Source organism: Saimiri boliviensis, chromosome 11 (genome assembly GCF_048565385.1).
Source record: "Saimiri boliviensis isolate mSaiBol1 chromosome 11, mSaiBol1.pri, whole genome shotgun sequence".
NCBI lineage: Eukaryota > Metazoa > Chordata > Mammalia > Primates > Cebidae > Saimiri > Saimiri boliviensis.
Window position 1 is genome coordinate 112,376,923 of NC_133459.1, and position 20,531 is coordinate 112,397,453.

General features: G+C 35.0%; 1 protein-coding gene across 1 annotated transcript in view; it reads left to right on the plus strand.

Moving 5' to 3' along the window:
- Positions 1 to 20,531, plus strand: part of DPYD (dihydropyrimidine dehydrogenase) — an 856,217-nt gene that overhangs the window by 174,815 nt on the left and 660,871 nt on the right. Inside the window, exon 4 of the mRNA XM_039460876.2 lies at positions 19,145 to 19,232. Coding sequence (XP_039316810.1) covers positions 19,145 to 19,232 — 88 coding nt within the window. The remainder of the gene's footprint in view (positions 1 to 19,144; positions 19,233 to 20,531) is intronic.

Sequence of the window (20,531 nt, forward strand, 5' to 3'; positions counted from 1 at the left end):
ACCAGATGTATGGTGTATGGATAAAAGATCAGTTGAAAGAAGGGATGATTTGTTTACAGTGGGTGAATTAAATGTAGTTGGGCAGAGCTCTGTGAAGCAGATTCACCTTGCCCTAATTACCAGCTTGTCTGAGTCTGGTGAGACAAAACATGGTCACATGCAACAAGTTGCATGAGGTAGGTTTATTGCTTACAGATAGTAAGAGAAAACAGGAGCCTAAGACTCATGTGAGCCAGTCTTCCAAGGTTTAGGGAAGTTGCCCAAGTGTGAATGATAACATTAATGTGAGTATCACACTGGCATCACAGCTAAGGGACTCAGGGAAGCAGCCTGCCCTCGATTCTATTCCCTGGAATCATACGACATACTGGGCTAAAGTGTTTAAGGACTGTGTCTCTAGGGAGACTAGAACAGAGCTTGATCTTTTCTAGTTTGTCCCTTCATAGGTCAGGATGCTGCATTCATAGCACATGCTATAGTTATTCTTTCCTACAAGCAAGAAAGAGGGGAGAATTGGGTTGGTGCAAGGCCATCCAGAGAATTGTCCTACAACCTCTGTGCTGCTTTTAAGTAGGATAGTGACAAATGCTTTCAATTCTTCACATAATGTGTCTTCTTCAAGCCCTGTGTTACTACTTGGCCTGTCCACAAGAAGTTCTCTCTCTCTCTCTCTCTCTCTCTCTCTCTCTCTCTCTCTCTCACATTCTCCCTGAAGAAACAAATATATACCCCATTCAGTTAGTAAACAAATGAAAACTGAACGATCATTGTATCTTTAGCATTATGCTAGGCTTTGAAGATAGAGGAGTGAGCAAATGAGTGCACCTCTAAACTTGGGTTTGTATTGGGGAAATAGCATACACACCCTGTATCTCTTATCTTTCTATTACCCCACCTCTACATATTCTGAGATCGAGCATTTATTTTTCTGACTCCACCTCTCTGAGATTCTTGAGGGCAGAACCTATACCTTATTCATCCTGTTATCTCCAGCACTTAGCAAAATCTCAAGAAAGTAGTAAGTGCTCTATAGATGTTTGTTTATTGAAGGAAGGAAGGAAAGAAAGAATGAAAGAACAGCACAAATACTATGTTAAGATTCCACAGAACACAAACACATTTAAGTACTATTACCTTCGCTCAAATTCTTCATTCAGCTTTCTGAAATTTCATGGAGCATGAGATGTACAGTGACAGCATTGTCAGTGCTTCTGTGTATCTCATTAGGAGCATAGTGGAGGGAATTCTCAATTTCTTTATATATATATATATATATATATATATATATATATATATATATGTATATATACACACACACACACATTATTTGGCTTTAGTTTTTTTTATTTTTCTGTTTTTTGAATTTAAATCATATTAAGTTGTAGGCAGCTAATTTTAATGACTTTGTTCAAGATATTGTTTCTGACCACTGTGTCCTTTAGCTTCTAGGCTAATTTTCTCGAAAAATCTTCCGTTAATAAATAGGTCATCTCTATATTAGTTCATTTTCCAAGCAGTGCCATTGCCTGAAAACTTGGTCTACCTTAAGATGGGAATTAAATTGAGAAGATTAAACATTAAATAATGTTCTGTTTTTCACCCATATTCATTAATTTCCTGAAATTTCCACAGTCTTCATGTGCAACATCAGCATTGATTCTTAGGCATTTAATATCTTAAGCCATTTCATACAAAACCTTGGTGAGGTTATAGTGGTCCGCACAGTAGTTTTAGTGGGGCAATTTTGATCTAAGCTCCTTTTTTTTTTGTGAGACTGATGCTTGCTCTGTCGCCCAGGCTGGAGTGCAATGGCACAGTCTCGGCTCACTGCAACCTCCGCCTGTGGGTTCAAGTGATTCTCCTGCCTCAGCCTCCTCAGTAGTTGTGATTACAGGTGCCTGACACCATGCCTGACTAACTTTTGTATTTTTAGTAGAGACTGGGTTTCACCATGTTGAAATTCCTGGGTAAACTGGGTTTCATCATGTTCAAACTCCTGACCTTGTGATCTGCGTGCCTCAGCCTCCCAAAGTTCTGGGATTACAGGCGTGAACCACCATGCCTGGTCAATCTGAGCTACTTTTTTTGTCACGTTATGTAATATTCCAGATGCTGGATATGGACATAATTAGTTTAGGGTCATGATTATACATGTTGGATATATATTTTTATTTTATCTACTATATGTGTATTTTTATTTTATCTATTATGCCTCATATTTCTGATAGTTATACATGTTGTTTCTAATTACTTTTATTTGTCTAGTATTTCTACTGTAAAAATTAATCTTACTGATTTCTACGGGTAATTTACATATGAGAAAATGCTTTGTAAATAATGACATGATCTGCAAGTATTATTGCTGGATTCCTAGTAAATAAATAAGGAGTTTTTGTTAGCTTTTTTTCTAAAATCAGTCATCTATAAAATATATAGTAATGACTATGATATGCGTGGTTTTAATGTGTTTTTTCAGGAAACTTTCTCAAGTTCTCTGGGATTACTGACTATCATTACGAGAACTATTGCAGAAATGAAATAACAAAACCCCACAGCCTGGTCTGTAGAGCAAGCCAAACCTGGATAAGAGTCCTGAATCTGCCTTTCTCAAACTGTGAGGCAAGCCCTGATGTCACCATACACTGCTCTGAGGAAGTGGCAGAGAGAATCAGAATTATAAACTTTTAGGAGATCTTGATTAACTTCTTGATGATTACCAGGATCATACAAATAGGCATTAAAATATTTCAAACCTAAATCGAGAAGCAAATTTTGTGCCTTAATATCTTTTTCTTTAGAATGAGAATAACAACAGTATCTATCTCATTGGGTTTTTGTAAAGATAGGAGTTAATATTTATGTGTACCTCACTGAGTGATAATAAAAATTAAATGAGTTGACATTTATAAAACACATAGAACGGTGGTAGAATATAGTAACCCCTTACATAAATACTTAATAAATAAATAAAATATAATATTTAAATTATAAAGATCTGTTATTTACATAAATTTGAAGAACAGTATTTAAAAATATTTTTTTCTCAAACATTAACTGTAAAATAACTGAGTTATTGCCAAAATTCCTGCTTTTTCATCTGAATTCAAAATTGATTTATTTCCAAGTAGACTAACCTCAAAGATAAAGGAACCCAACCATTTTCTCACTGAAGGAGGAAATAGAAGATAGACTAGAAAAGTGAATCAGCTGTTACAGTCCAATGTGATAATTGCTTTGATAAAGAAACCCACAGGTTGCTATGAGAGATCAGAATGGCTCCAAGCATGATAGCCAGGGGGTTCCACAGGAGACAACTGAACTGAGCTCTGATGGAAATTTGAAGTGCAGCTCTTCAGGAGAGGGATGAGCATGTGGAATGCACAGTGTGAAAATGACGTACCCATGGAACTATGAGCAGAGTTCTAGCATTGGGCAGGTGTTGCAGCTCTAACTGTGGAAATGCAATAGAAGCCAAGGTTCAGAGATCATCTTGTGCCAAGATTCTCCCCTTACAAAGAATGTCATCATCAGATAGGGATTTTAAAAAGATCACGAAGATTGCATTAAAACTTTAGAAAAAAGTTTGTGCTGAATAAATTATCCTTTCACTTTGCATAATCAACATATATTTAGCTAAGTAAAATGAATGAATATTTAAATTTAATATGTGTGTGTGTGAAGTAGGTTTACTTTTTATTTTTGAAAAAGGGAGAGTGGCACCATTTTTATGGAATAAAACTTCTAAGTAAACTTGTACAGACGCCATACATGAAACTCAACAGTTCTAAGAGGAAAACAATTCATATATTGCCATTGCTTTCCAAATGTGTTATTTCATCCTCATAACAATGGCAGTCAATGTTGCACTTTTAAAGAAAAAAGACTACACACACACACAAATCTTTTTTAAGCCAGGTGCAGTGGCTTACACCTATAATCCCAGCACTTTGGGAGGCCGTCATGGGCGGATTGCCTGAGATCAGGAGTTTGATACCAGCCTGGCCCACATGGTGAAAGTCTCTACTAAAAATACAAAAATTGGCCAAGCATGGTGGCACATGCCTGTGATCTGAGCTACTTGGAAGGTTGAGGCATGAGAATCGCTTGAACCCAGGAGGCAAAGTTTGCAGTGAGCTGAGATGGCGCCACTGCACTGCAGTCTGGGCAACAGAGAGAGTCCATCTCAAATTAAAAAAAAAAATAGTTTTTAGACACAGCATTCTCACTCTGTCATCTAGGCTGGAGTACAATCAAAGTTCACGGCAGCCTTGACCTTCTGGGCTCAAGCAATCTTCCTGCCTCATTCTGTAGAGTAGCTGAGACTGCAAGTAGAGGCACTATGCTTGGCTAATTTCTTTCTTTTTTCTTTTACCTTTTTTTTTTTAGTAGAGACAGGGTCTTGCTATGTTGCTCAGGCTGATCTGGAATCCTGGCCTCAAGTGATTCTCCCAAAGAGTTAAGGTTATAGGCATGAGCCACTGTGCCCTGACAAATATGTATATACATATATATTTTGAAAGCCCTCTCCATGAAATATGTCCAGTATATTAAGTCATCATCTTCTGTGTAGGTTCCAGTAAGTCCTCCCTTTTGCCAGCACAGAACTTAGAACACAGAACCTTTTAATAATTTAGAGTTGAATGATTTCTATTGTTCAGTTATACCTAGGCAGCTAAGATATGGAGACATTTACTTACTTCAAGACAAGATGCTATTCTTTTTTTTTTTGAGACAGAGTTTCGCCCTTGTTACCCAGGCTGGAGTGCAATGGCGCAATCTCGGCTCACCGCAACCTCCGCCTCCTGGGCTCAGGCAATTCTCCTGCCTCAGCCTCCTGAGTAGCTGGGATTACAGGCACGTGCCACCATGCCCAGCTAATTTTTTGCACTTTTAGTAGAGACGGGGTTTCACCATGTTGACCAGGATGGTCTCGATCTCTCGACCTCGTGATCCACCCGCCTCGGCCTCCCAAAGTGCTGGGATTACAGGCTTGAGCCACCGCGCCCGGCCGGGATGCTATTCTTTTTTAAAAATAATAATACACTACTTTATTCTACTCTTTTTAGTAAGTATCCAATACCATGTAAAAATAGTAAAGATTATAATTTAAAAATAATTAAAGTGATTTTTTTATACTTTAAGTTCTGGAGTATATGTGCAGATCGTGCAGGATTGTTACATAGGCATACACGTGCCATGGTGGTTTACTGCATCCATAACCCCGTCATCTGCATTAGATATTTCTCCTAATGTTATCCTTCCCCTCTCCCCAAACCTGCTGCTATCCCTCCCATATCCCCCCACCCCCCAGCAGGCCCAGGTGTATGACATTCCCCTTCCTGTGTCCATGTGTTCTCATTGTTCAACACTCACTTATGAGTGAGAACATGTGTGTTTGGTTATCTGTTCTTGTGTTAGTTTGCTGAGAGTGATGGTTTCCAGCTTGATCCGTGTCCCTGCAAATGACATGAACTCATCCTTTTTAAGGTTGCATAGTATTCCATGGTGTGTATGTGCCACATTTTCTTTATCCTGTCTATCATTAATGGGCATTTGGGTTGGGTCCTGCTATTGTGAACAGTACGGCAATGAATATACATGTGCATGTGTTTTTATAGCAGAAGGATTTATAATCCTTTGGGTATATACCCAGTAATGGGATTGCTGGGTCAAGTGGTATTTCTGTTTCTAGATCTTTGAGGAATTGCCACACTGACTTCCACAATGGTTGAACTAATTTATACTCCCACCAACAATGTAAAGTGTTTCTATTTCTGCACATCCTCTCCAGCATCTGTTGTTTCCAGACAACAATTTTTTTAATGATCGCCATTCTAACTGGCATGACATGGTATCTCAATGTGTTTATGATTTGCATTTCTCTCATGACCAGTGATGATGAGCATTTTTTCATATGTTTGTTGGCTGCATTAATGTCTTCTTTTGAAAAGTATCTGTTCATATGCTTTGCCAACTTTTTGATTTTTTTTTTCTTGTAAATTTGTTTAAATTCTTTGTAGATTCTGGATATTAGCCCTTTGTTAGATGGGTAGGTTAGAAAATTTTTTTCCCATTCTATTGGTTGCCAGTTCACTCTAATGATTGTTTCCTTTGCTATGTAGAAGCTCTGGAGTTTAGTTAGATCCCATTTGTCTATTTTGGCTTTTGTTGTACATTGCTTTTGGTGTTTAAGTCATGAAGTCCTTGCCTATGCCTATGTCCTGAATGGTATTGCCTAGGTTTTTTTCTGGGGTTTTATGGTGTTATAAATCTTTAATTCATCTGGAGTAAATTTTTGTAAAAGGTATAAGGAAGGGGTCCGGTTTCAGCTTTCTGCATATGGCTAGCCAGTTTTCCCAACATCATTTATTAAATAGCAAATCCTTTGCCCATTGCTTGTTTTGATTGGGGTTTCAAAGATTCTATTCTTGATGAATACTGTCTTTTAATTTTAAGGCCAAACTTTTTTGTTTTTCCTGTATTTTCAACTTAATTAGTGAGTACCTTCAGCACTTGTGTTGTTGCTCTGTATTCTTTTCATCCACCTCAGCCCTTTTTTATGGTAGCTTTATGAGCCACTAAATACTCAGAAATATATTTATCATTTGGTATATGTTAGAGATTGATTCTAGGACCCTTGCATATACAAAAATTTGCACATGCATTCCTCTGTTTGCCCTCCATATGGGCACATTTTGTACCACACAAATACCACATTTTCAGTCCTTATTTGGTTGAAAACAAACCCATATATAAGTGAGCTCATGTAGCCCAAACCCATGTTGTTCAAGGGTCAGTTTTATATTCATTGTGGTCACTCTAGTAAAACTCTTAACTGAATTCTTTGCTTCTCAAAGCCATCTTCCTCAAGGCTTTGGAAAGACTTTGAGAAAGTAAATTCATATATGGGATTATCATTGGTTTGCTTCTGCCTGGCCAATTCAGATGACCAGTGCAACAAGTAAAAATTACATAAGATAATGTGAGTTTAGTTGTCAATCAACATCTATGTCTTGTTTTTTATTTTTAAAAATGCAAATAATATAGCATTGTGAAAAGTAAAATCTATCCTAAATCTTAATCTACATGCCCTAAGGTAGGTTTGCATATTTGTCTACGTACTATTTTTTCGTAACATATTCCATATATATAGGAATTATATAGGAACAAATAACCTATTTTATGAATTTAACTATTTGACTTCCTTTTTCACATCTATTTTTCAAATTTTTATTTTTCTTTTAAGTTCTGAGGTAATCATGCTATGAATTTATATGTCAGATTACTATTACTATTATCTTATTTCTGAAATTACCTGTAAATATGTCATAAAATATAGAGCTTTCTCAGTTTTGAAGTTTGCTGAAAAGTTTACTTCTAGGGCATCTGTGAAAAATGTGTATCACTTTTAAAAACTTTTCTAAAGGATCTTCATTGAAATTAAGATAAACATACAACGGGTATTTCAAAAATTGAGAAGATAATTTGCATAGCATGTGAATATGCTACACAAAATAATGTATTTTATTCCATGAAGCCTGGAAGAATTTTCTGATATAAATCAAAGAGTTTATGACACTAGTGGGGAAATGGACCAGGGAAAATAAGATTACAGTGCAGTAGGAAAGCTATAATAAAAACTGTTAGTACTCACCAAGGTCTGTGAAGGGCCAAAAGGGTATTGAGCATCATGTAACAGCTGTCTAGAATACGAAGGGGGGCTATAGTTGTGGTGAGCAAGCAATAATATCTTGGTTTGCAAAAAAAAAATTGCATATGGCTTGTTAGAGTTAAAAATGGTAACTATGAAATGGTTGGACTATAAAAAATATTGTGCACCTTGGGCTTCTGAAAGTGGCTACATGTTGACTAAATGTATAACTAATCTCTATTATGGATATGTGTGGTTGCATATGTTTAAACATATGCAAATTAACATGATACATAAAATATAGGTGTTTCCTTAGTTATAAATACTTATAGAAAGACAGACCAGATTTGTACATTGATAGCCTATTTTGTCAGGGAAATTTGCTACCCTACCCTGGAACATAAGAAATATTTTGTTGCCATCTCACCTTGTAACAACAATTGAAAAAGGAAAAGGAGATAGGCTGTACAGAATACCTAGGAGATGATGTATGAAATGGGAAAAAATAAATATTCTCATACTTAACCAGTTGCATCCTTCAGATATTTTTCAAACATATACACCCATGATAAAGATCAGGCACACTTTTAGTTGAAATATAGCCATTTTCAAAAGTAAAACCTTCATAGTATGTTGTGTTATCTCTCCTATCATTTGTAATTTAATTATTTTAGAAGAATGTTTATTTTTATTTTTATTTTTCTATTGCATTTTTGGTTTTGAGGTACATGTGAAGAACGTGCAAGTTTGTTGCATAGGTACACATATGGCAGTGTGATGTGCTGCCTTCCTCCTCATCACCTATATCTGGCATTTCTCCCCATGCTATCTCTCTCCAACTTCCCACCCCCTGCTGTCCCTCCACTATTCCCCCCCTACAGACTCCAGTGTGTGATGCTCCCCTCCCTGTGTCCATGTGTTCTCATTGTTCAACACCCACCTATGAGTGAGAACATGCAGTGTTTGATTTTCTGTTCTTGTGTCAGTTTGCTGAGAATGATGGTTTCCAGGTTCATCCATGTCCCTACAAAGGACACGAACTCATCGTTTTTGATGGCTGCATAGTATTCCATGGTGTGTATGTGCCACATTTTCCCTGTCCAGTCTATCATCAGTGGGCATTGGGGTTGGTTCCAGGTCTTTGCTATTGTAAACTGTGCTGCAATAAACATTCGGGTGCATGTGTCCTTATAGTAGAATGATTTATAATCCTTTGGATATATACCCAGTAATGGGATTGCTGGGTCAAATGGAATTTCTATGTCTAGGTCCTTGAGGAATCGCCACACTGTCTTCCTCAATGGTTGAACTAATTTACACTCCCACCAACAGTGTAAAAGTGTTCCTATTTCTCCACGTCCTCTCCAGCATCTGTTGTCTCCTGATTTTTTAATGATTGCCATTCTAACTGGTGTGAGGTGGTTTCTCAATGTGGTTTTGATTTGCATTTCTCTAATGACCACTGATGATAAGCATTTTTTCATGTTTGTTGGCCTCATGTATGTCTTCTTTTGTAAAGTGTCTGTTCATGTCCTTTGCCCACTTTTGAATGGGCTTGTTTGTTTTTTTCTTGTAAATCTGTTTTAGTTCTTTGTAGATTCTGGATATTAGCCCTTTGTCAGATGGGTAGATTGCAAAAAATTTTTTCTATTCTGTTGGTTGCTGCTTCACTCTAATGACTGTTTGTTTTGCTGTGCAAAAGCTGTGGAGTTTGATTAGTTCCCATTTGTCTATTTCGGCTTTTGTTGCCAATGCCCTTGGTGTTTTGGTCATGAAGTCCTTGCCTACGCCTATGTCCTGAATGGTTTTGCCTAGGTTTTCCTCTAGGGTTTTTATGGTGTTAGGTCTTATGTTTAAGTATTTAATCCATCTGGAGTTAATTTTAGTGTAAGGTGTCAGGAAGGGGTCCTGTTTCTGCTTTCTGCACATGGCTAGCTGGTTTTCCCAACACCATTTACTAAACAGGGACTCTGTTCCCCATTGCTTGTTTTTCTCAGGTTTGTCAAAGTTTGGATGGTTGTAGATGTGTGATGTTGCCTCTGAGGCCACTGTTCTGTTCCATTGATCTATATCTCTGTTTTGGTACCAGTACCATGCTGTTTTGATTACTGTAGCCTTGTAGTATAGTTTGAAGTTCGGTAGTGTGATGCCTCCCGCTTTGTTGTTTTTGCTTAGAATTGACTTGGCTATGTGGGCTCTCTTTTGGTTTCATATGGAGTTTAAGGTGTTTTTTTCCAGTTCTGTGAAGGTCATACGTAGCTTGATGGTAATAGTGTTGAATCTGTAAATTACTTTGGGCAGTATGGCCATTTTTACAATATTGATTCTTCCTAACCATGAACATGGAATGTTTCTCCATCTGTTTGTGTCCTCTCTTATTTCATTCAGCAGTGGTTTATAGTTCTCCTTGAAGAGGTCTTTACATCCTTTGTTAGTTGTATTCCTAGATATTTTATTCTCTTTTTAGCAATTGTGAATATTTTTACATCATACCATTACCATGGGGAAACAACCAAAAGCCTCCAGAAGAAAGGATTCCATATATAGTACACTGTAGATAATATCAGACCACTGATGAGATTGAGATGTATTTTCGTTGTTTGATTTCCTGAAGTACAGTGATTGAGAGATTTTTCATAAACACATATAAGCACCTGTATATGTGCCAGCTAATAGTATATGCACTGAGAACCAGTAATGAATTTTAGTTTTTGTCCTGGATGAGCCTATAATCTATTTTAGTAGATTGCATTAGACAGTTGTTTCTTTTCCCTGTATTTTTTTCATTCATTCATTCATTCATTCATTCATTCATTTCACATTATTGGGCAGTTAAAATGTTCATGGTGTGGTGGCAGCTCCTGTGTAGAATAAAATGAAGAGCCATACTGCATTGATAACTTGCTGTCAGTATTAAGTTCTATTATACTAATCTCTACATGGTCAAATCCTACCTGTTCTTCAACTTTAAACATAACTTTCTCTGTGTAAGAAGGCTTCTCTGGTTCTCCTGAGAAGGAAAAGTTATTTTCCTTCTTCTAAAATCTTGTATGGAGAAAATAAATACTTAAAGCATATATATATATATATATATATATATATATATATACATATATATATATATATATACACACACATATATATATACATACACACACATACATATATATACACACATACATATATATACACGTATGTATACACACAAGTATATATATTTACATATATATACATATATACATATATACGTATATACATATATATACATATATACATATATATACATATATACACACACATATATACATGTGTATATATATACACACACGTATATATATACACACGTGTGTGTATGAACACTTAAAGCATATATATACACACATATACACATATATATATACACATGCATATATATACACATGTATATTATATATGTGCATATATATACACACACATATACATGTGTGTATATATATACACATGTGTATATATATACATGTATATGTGTGTGTGTGTGTGTATATATATATATATATATGCTTTAAGTGTTCATTTTCTCCATTCAAGATTTCAGACAAACATATATACACATATATATACACACACATTTATATTTATATATATATACACACACACACACACACATATATATGTTTGTCAGATATCTACTATGTTTAATGTACAAAAATAATTGTAAAATATTATACTTTGGCTCTTCACTAATTCCTTCCAGATTATAGAATAGGAAGCAATATATAACTTTCAGAATATATTGAAGATTATGAGAATATCTGTTGAATTACTGAAGAAATGCATGTTAAGTGTGTAATCTTTAAAAATTATTGCAACAATTAGATGTACAAGTTATCCCCTTTTGCAAATGAGAAAACTTATGCTCAGAGAGTTTTAAGTCCTTTGCCTAACATCTTAAAACCAGTAAAGTGAAGTTAACAATTAAATATAGGCAATCAAGCACCGGAGCTTGTACTCTTAACCTTAGTGCTATTCTTCCTGAGGTAATACACTTAAAGGCTTTGGATGAGCAAGCACATTTGAACATTTAATATTAGTATACATGAAAGTCTGGGTGCATCCACACACATTAGTATGTGTGTGTGTGTGTGTGTGTGTGTGTGTGTGTGTGTGTGTGTGTATGTGTGTGTGTATGTTTATGTATATTACATGTATGCACTAAATGCATGTATGCTATGTATTAACTGACTGACTATGCTAAGTATAGACAGTTTCTGTAAAGCATCCTATCCTAGGTACATGGTTTATTGCTATTTTTCTCATTACAACAAGACAGAGGAAAATCTTATCTTCCGGAATCTTGCCATCTCCCTCAATCCTTTTAAGTACATACTCTCAATCCTCACCATATTTAAGGTGAATAAAGAATGACTTCCTAGGAGAGTGTTGCCAACAAGCCCGTCCCTCCAGGACATAAAGCGGAGCTTTTATCTATAGTATTCTCTGGTTTTCTTGATTAAAGTGTACCTCTGTTGTAGCTGCAGGTGACAGGGATCAAATTATATCAGCTATTTTAGTGCCCAGATATCTGTTGGGCAAGAAAACATTTAATGAATGCTTTTATGTATTTTTCCTGCATTGACTTTACTGTTACTGTTTCTGTATTATTGATATATAAAAACTGGTGAATAGCTAATATTTAATTACTTCTAATAGTTGCGATTAATAATTTATTTTTTGTTCAATTTTAACACTTCAGGTTATAAACCATGATCTTATGCTCCATAAATAAATTCCTAACAGAGAGTAGTGAGAATTGGGACACTTTTCCTTAATGCTGCAACCTACAGTAATGTCATTTGACCCCATAATTTTCAGCATAATTAACAGTACCATTCACTTAGCAAAAAAAAAACAAACCAAACCAAACAAAAAAACATTTTCTTTTGGCCTTTTGGTCATTGTTTAGTGCAACTATTTAAATATTTTCATGTATATAGCATTTATATTTCCAATAAGTGAAAGCCCCAGCAGATTCAGAAAGCGTTAAGTACTGACCCTACTTTCTTTATATGGGCTGTGTTCTCTTTTCATTCCTGGTTATATCTGTCTGTATCTGTATTCATGATGTGTGTGTTTTCTTCCAGTGACTCTTCTGCAGTTATTAATGTATACCATTTCCATCACATCTTTCTTATTTCACCACTGTATACCAAAAACATATTTTTGAATCTTCTTCTTCTTTATCCAAATCACTTTCAGGGTAAGAAAGTGAAACAAATACATTTAAGAGCAACAACCTTTAATAATCATAATGGTATTTCTTCCTGTATAGTAAAATAAGACAATTCTTGTTTAAAATTTTATAAAAGGTGATATGTACTGTTTTTTATAAGGTATTTTATTTACTTGTAAGACAACAGAATGTACTTGATTGAGGTTGTGGTTTCTTACGCTATTAAGGATTTTGTAGCGTATTTTTTTTAATAAGAATATGCTAATAAAAGTATCTTTTCAGCACAAATGACTAAATCAAAGTTGCTTAAAATTATAATAAAACTAACTTCCTTATAATAGCATTAGAAGAAAATAAGTGTTACAGAATAGAAAGGCAATGGACTGAATTATAAAAGCTTGCCATACATTCTGAGGAAGATTTAGGACAAGTAACTTTTCTTCTCTGAGTCATAGTGCCTCAGTGACTGCTAAGGTTGGGTACGCCTTCAAAACTCTGTGATACTGTAGAACCCTAACCTTTTCATCTGGACTTGAGAAGCCTCTTGAGGAGACAGTCAAGACTACCTTTCACTTTTTTTTTTTTTTCCTAAACTCAAATTGGACTCCAGGAGAGATGATACTGAACTTCTTTTCTAGCTGTGACTTCTTAACTGCTTTTTTCTCAGTCTTCAAATTACTCTGGCAGAGGCACTGATGTCATCAAGAGACGGGGTCAGTAGAACACCACCTTTTAAAATTCTAACCTGTTTTTATACGTAGATGGGGTAGTCCTGGGTGTAAGATTCTAAATGTGTTTCAGTCATTTCCTCCACTGTCTTGGCTACTGGTCTCTTTCTGCTTCTGGGAGATGACTGGAGACTCATCTATGAGGTGGAGATAGAAGTAGTCTTATAAATTATTAGAAATCTGTTATGTATGAAGATAAATAATGAGTATGGAATTTAACATAAGTCCCTTCATTTAATTCAAAATATGCAAAAAGTATGAACTATACATTTTAAAGCTATTATTATATGGCAAAACCAATAATCCCTCGACATAGACTACAGAAAGTATTTGTAGGAAAGTTCTCAACTATGTTTTATTCCCAGCTTCCTGATTATCATCATCCAACAAATAATTTTGAGCATCAATTGTGTGAATTGTGTTCTGTTCTAAATTTGCCTCTTTAATTGTTTTGAAGCACCCACGTGCAAATGAAAATTTCTAGGAGATAAATAGCTATTTAAAATTATGTTTCGCTTAACATGTAAATACAAATAAATATTAAACATCTTAAAACATGAACATACAGGTGTGGTTGAATGGCAGAATGGTGCACAGCATTAAAAATTCAGTTACTTTTAACTATGTTCTCGTAGCTTCCAGCTCAGTATAATAGAGGCTGGGCCAAGACGCATATTTAAGAATATTCAAAGTTAGTTCCAGATAGCCCTAAGCTGTTAAAAACCTGTGGTGTAATCAGAGAAGCAGAGTCAGAAGTACATAGGAAGGGCTGTTAGTGGATTATTAAGAAAAGCAGAGAGATATAAATAGGCAGATAATTATTGGAAGCTGAGATTGGCTTTTGGCTGTTTTGACTGCTTAATGGATCAGAACATGGAGTTAGTCCCATCATGTTTTAAAGATACCAGCCATTTTTCTTGTCTCCTTTTATTATGATAGGGTCTGGAAACAAAGGATAAAAGTTGTGGAACTCGTGCATGAATGACACTTCCAACCTCGATTTCTTTATTCACACTTCTTTTCAACTGGACAGTTGATTCTGCCCAATTTTCAGTAAATGTATTGCACCATTGGGGAAGATATTAAACTACACTGATGCTTATAAGTTAGGGAAACAGTGTTTTGAATCCATCTTTTGCATCTCAATTAGGTAGACCTTACCTAATTGCTGATGATAGATGATGATGGTAGATGATGATATTGAACATGAAATATCTGAGGAAATGCAATATTACTATTAGGAAAATATTTTAAATTTTTACTGTAAATACTTTCTTGCTTAATGCCATCATATATAGATTAATATAGACTTACATTGCCTGATTAAACCATGCTGACTCAATCAAACCAAAACCTAGCAAAGCTAAGACAATGCAATGTGAGTTTTAAGGGTTTCAGATCGATTTATATGTAAGTCTTTTTTTTATTATTTTTTAACTGAGAAAGAAATTAATTCAGCCATTTAAACTCATGGAGTAGAAAATTCTTTAACAAGCATAGGTTACAATTCCAAATGCTGTGGATGGTTACCAATAAAAGAAGCAGGCATCTGTTCTCAGATGTGTGAAGAATGAAATGCCGCTTGTTTCATTACTCACTATAATATTTTTGGTGTCATACTATGGAGTAAAACTGTCTAGCCTCACTGATATTTGAGAAGAGGAATCATGTTTCTCTTTCTCCAGAGAAATATCCTGGATAAATATATCTTTAATAGTTTTTGGCCTTTAAGTATCAGTACTTAAGTTTTCATACATTTTTTATGGTCATGTTGAATCATGAAAGATTAACATTGATTAAAAATTCTATATTTTGCTCTTAGTGAAATACATTGCTATGCTTTGTATTAAATGTGAAGATTTAAAAAGTATGTGACTAGTGAAAACTCCAGGTTGTTTTCTTGCATTTAAAAAAATCTAATACACTTATTTAACTTTATGTATAACAATTATTTGGGGATAAAAGTATGACATAATTGTTTATCTGAATTAATTTTTGCTGATTATGCATTTAAAAATAAGTTATAACAGAGAAACTTTGAAAGGTAAAAGGGGAATTAAATGACCAAAGATGAAAACAAGTGTAATTTAAATGTTACTTTTATGTAGAAATTATGGAGAAATTTATGTGGAACTGTGGTTTACAATAATTGTTGACATATTCCCCTAAGTACTGTGTCTGTGATTTTTCATGGTATCAATCATTTAAGGCAATTTAGGTAATAACATTCTGACATGCATTTCTGCTATTTTATTTACACCATTTGCCTATATCATTGTAATGCAGTACCTTTCTGATTTGGTACAGTAAATGCACTCTGTAATATCTATTATGGCATGGTCAAAGGATAATTTATTGTCAAATAGAAAAATAGGTCAACACTAATGTCACTTGATGATCAACCCCCACCCCTCGAAGTTTAATAAAACATCTCACCAGTATGCATTCCAGTGCAGTGGTTGATATTTTATTAGGACTACCTGGCTATAGCAGTAGTGTAATTACTGAGCTGTCAGAGTGATAAGTGGGATTAATGGCAGCCTGATGCACTTTAGTCTGCAGAGCGCTTAGAGAATTGCAAGATGGTATTATTATCAGAGTCTGCCCATTCTGGCATATTCATGACACCAAAGGAAAAAAGAATGCTACAATTCAGGTTTGCCTGGCCCTGCCTCATTAACATCTGACATTTTCAACAGCTGTTATTTGTGAACTAGCTCAATAATAAAAGGAGAATTATTTGGTAAAGAGGCTTAATAACCACAACTAAAAATCCTTACATTGTCAATGCTGTTAAGTGAATCTGTTTACGTTGAATATAAGATTTCTCTGGAAGAACAGAAAAATACACTACACATTAATTTGATTCATTTATACCTGCTGACATTATAACTTTATTTTTTAATTGTGTTATTATTCACATTGGGTGTTAGAAAAAAGAAAAGCAGGAAACTTGTGATTTCATTAGGGATAACCAGAATCCATATGATGTGCCATATGTGTGTGTGTATGTGTGTGTGTGTGTGTGTGTGTGTGTGTGTGTGTGTTTATTCCTGTGTAATGTCAGATATTGTATAATTGTTGAAAAAACTTTTTTTCAACAATAAGATGATGTTTAATTGGTATATTATTTGCTAAGTTTTTAGCTTTTTTATATTGTGACATAAAAGAAAATCCTTTCACACAACTATTCATGCTCAGCGTATTTATCTAGGTGACAGTTACACGCATAAATATCACCTTATTCTAACATCAAGAACCAAATAGGCCATACATTACAAAGTTTTTTGCATTGTTTGCAATGTATGCTGCAAATTATACTTTGAAGAAATTACTTTTGAACTCAGTAATAGTGTTTCGGGGAAAAATGTTAAGTATGAGCAGATAGGAATTCAACTAAATGATAGATGTGAATCTAACAATGACATTTAGAGAAATGATAGGGGAGAGGTTTAATGACTACATTTCAGAGAGGACAATTGATTATGAAAAACCTTTGGTACTCATTGTGTAAAATTTAATTTAGAGAGAAGGCTAAGGGCACAAACCAGAGAAAAGAGATCAGATTTAAAAACAAGATATTAATTAGGTACTGAGAAATTGGTTCAGACAATGAAGAGGGCTCTCTTACTCACAAAAGAATGACAAGGAGACTGGTTTTGTTTTCATGAAGGGAATGAACCAAGGTCTTTGCACATGGACGTGTATAGAAAATGAGCTAACTAGTCACCTTTGTCACTGAGCAATGTAGAATTCATTCTGAGTGAAATTCTTGGAGAATGCTTTTTTTCTGACACATTTGGCAGTTGTGTGTTTTCTTTAGTTGTCTATCTCCAGCCTCATTTCTTTCTACTCCCACTCTCACTTTATGCGAGACAAAATTCATTCATTCACCTGCCCCGTCATGTTCTTTCCTTTCCAGGCATTTGTGAATACTCTTGCTATTCTTGGGTCATTCTCCTAAGTGATCCTGCACTCAGAATCCCACTGTCATTTGCTTTCCTAATGTCCACTGATTCTTCAAGCTTCTATTTCAGTATTATTCCTCCCAAGAACCCTGTGCTGACTGTCTTCCTCCAGGACTACTGTCCTTCTTCTTTGCTCCCTTAGCATGCTATATTTCACCCAAATTCTCATTGTCCACTTTGACCAGTGTGTGGCTTTTTCTGTGTCTGTACTTCATTCAAACTGCATATTCTATGATAGGACCATGGTGATCATTTTCCAACACTTTTACATTCTCATATCCCAGGGTCTGCCATGTAATGGAGGCTCATTAAATATGTATTAAATGAATGAATAAATGAAAAAAAAACATGTAAGTTAATGTGAAAATAAAGGACAAGTCTGGCCATTGGTTTTAATTGTCCCAAGTGAATAATTATAGAATTCTGGTTCTAACAATGTGGTTCCAATTATGAATACTAGAATCACTTCAGAGGCCCTTTTTCAAAATGAAGATTCCCAGGCCAGTAACTTGGACTCTGTAGGGGCTCCTCTGTGGAGTCTGTGCCACTTATCAAGCTTCTAGGTGGTTCTTAGGTGCAACAAAGTTTTAATATATCTCTGGCCACGTCCCCAGGAAGCAGAGTCTGAGATGTGATTAATGTGCAGGAAGTTTACATGCAGGTTAGCATCTGTAGAAGAGTGAAGAAGTGGGATTGGGCAAATAGTCACAATAAATGCTTCAGTGGCTCCTTGCAGACTAGCTCCCCAAATACGGGAGTGGGTAACGAGCCCCTAAACCCACGCAGTGACCTTGAATTGGTTGTGTGCTGCTACTGGAAAGGAGGCCTGACCTTGTGGAACCTGTTCTCTTCAGCAGCAGAGGGAAGGTAGCTGTGGGAATAAAGCTTTGGTCTTGAAGGGAGTGGATCTGGGCTATGCTTTGAAGTATCTGCTACAGAACTCAGTTGTCATGTGAACACGATGAAGGTTGAAAGACCAGAAAATTGGAAAGAAGGAGGGAGGCAGACAGAGAGGGAAGGTGGGAGGAAGGAAGAGTGGAAGAAAGGATATTTCAAGTGGTAAACTAAGACTTTACCTTGGATCTTTGCATTTGTGTAATAATTTTGGTCTAAAAGAATTACAAGCCTTACCATAAAAAACTGCATGCCAAGCATTGTCATCGTAGTGAGGGATCAAAACAAAACTGAGAGAGTGAACGAATGGTGTATCCTAAATAAGTATCATTCTCTTAAAATCAAGAAGAAACTCTGAGAAGCAGGGCAGTTACTAGCCAGCATGATTCTCATTTATGCACCTCAAGAGGAATACAAAAGCTGAAACACAGAAATTTTGTATTTATTGCTTAAAAATGTTTTGTACCGCTTCAACTCAGGAGGCAGAGGTTGCAGTGAGCCGAGGTCATGCCGCTGCATTCCAACCTGGTGACAGAGCAAGACTGTGTCTCAAAAAAAAAGTTTTTTTTACCTAAAAATAATATAATTTTGTTTATACTTACTAGACACTGACTCTGAATGAGTATAAGGTAGAAAATATATAGATTAGCTCACTTATCTTGTAGATTCTTAATGCAATTATTTTATTTCCTAGATGCCTGAAATGTGCAGATGCCCCCTGTCAGAAGAGCTGTCCAACTAATCTTGATATTAAATCATTCATCACAAGTATTGCAAACAAGGTAAATTCAGATTTAACTCTGCAAATGAAAATAAGAGTATTTGATCTTGTTCTCTATTATTATCCGTGGGTACAGCATACAGCTTGACTTAGCATATCTGATTTAAGCATTAAATATGATTTCTATAGGCATTTAAAAATGTGACACATTTATTAATTAAGCACTTCCAAGTTGTGATTTATCATGAAAATTTGTTTGTTTCGAAAATTAGTTTATGTTAAAGTGAATGATTTTTAAAATTCAAGACACCGAATAGATTGACTTTATGCTTGCTAAATACTCACAGACAAGAACTGTCATTGATCAGCAGAACACTATTATGATTTGTGAAATATCTTTGAAAGTGTGCTTTGATAGTAAGTCTAACGCACAGATATAGCAAGGAAATAGATTTTTTTTTTTTAACTAAAATTTAGTTAATTTGTTTAAGATTTGAAATAATTTATAGTGACTCAGAGTTGTAGCAAGAAAATACAACAAAAAATAGAAACAAGGCTTATATGGGCATGAGTAGAACACAAAGAATTTTGATCTTTAGTTTTTTTTAAAGAAATCAATGTAAGTCTAAGCCCAGTTTTTATTCACTAAGTGAATAGTTGATTGATTGAATAATTAATAGTACCTATTGTTTTTGTGAAGAGAGCATTGAGAACTCTTGCCCAAGTGTCTAATTCTTTAAGGATGAACAAAGCTGAAGAAAGTCTCCTATAAAGATAGAGAATCCTTTCATAAGATTTACCACTGATTTTCTAAAACACTGTAAAGATACCTTAACTCCTACTCCAACAACCAGGTACCTTTTTACATATAAAGATTATTTGATTATTTCTTAATATATGTAAAGTATTTAAAATAAATAATTTAGGAGGAGAAAAATGATAAATACTTTTATATCAATTTAGGGTTTTGAAAGAATTTAAAAATTATTACTTGGGTTTAGGGACGTGGCATTAATCTGCAACTGGTCAGATTTATTAGGATTTGAAGTCCAGTTTGAATTTTTAGATAAACCACTTATTGTGAAACTGGGGAAAATTACCTCCTTACTTTCACTTATGAAGGAAAGGTAGCATCTATCTTACAGAGTTGTGTTATAAACTGAATAATGTTTTTCTATGAAAATGTCTAATATAGTAATTACTCAACAAATATTTTGTTGATGTGGAATTATTAGTTTCCCTATTCATTCAATATAGTAAATGTTGTACAAGTAATTGCTGTTTTTGAAATAAATTTGTTTATAAAATCTTATTTATTTAATAAAGATCTCATCAGAAAAGGAGTGTCCAAAGTTTGAAG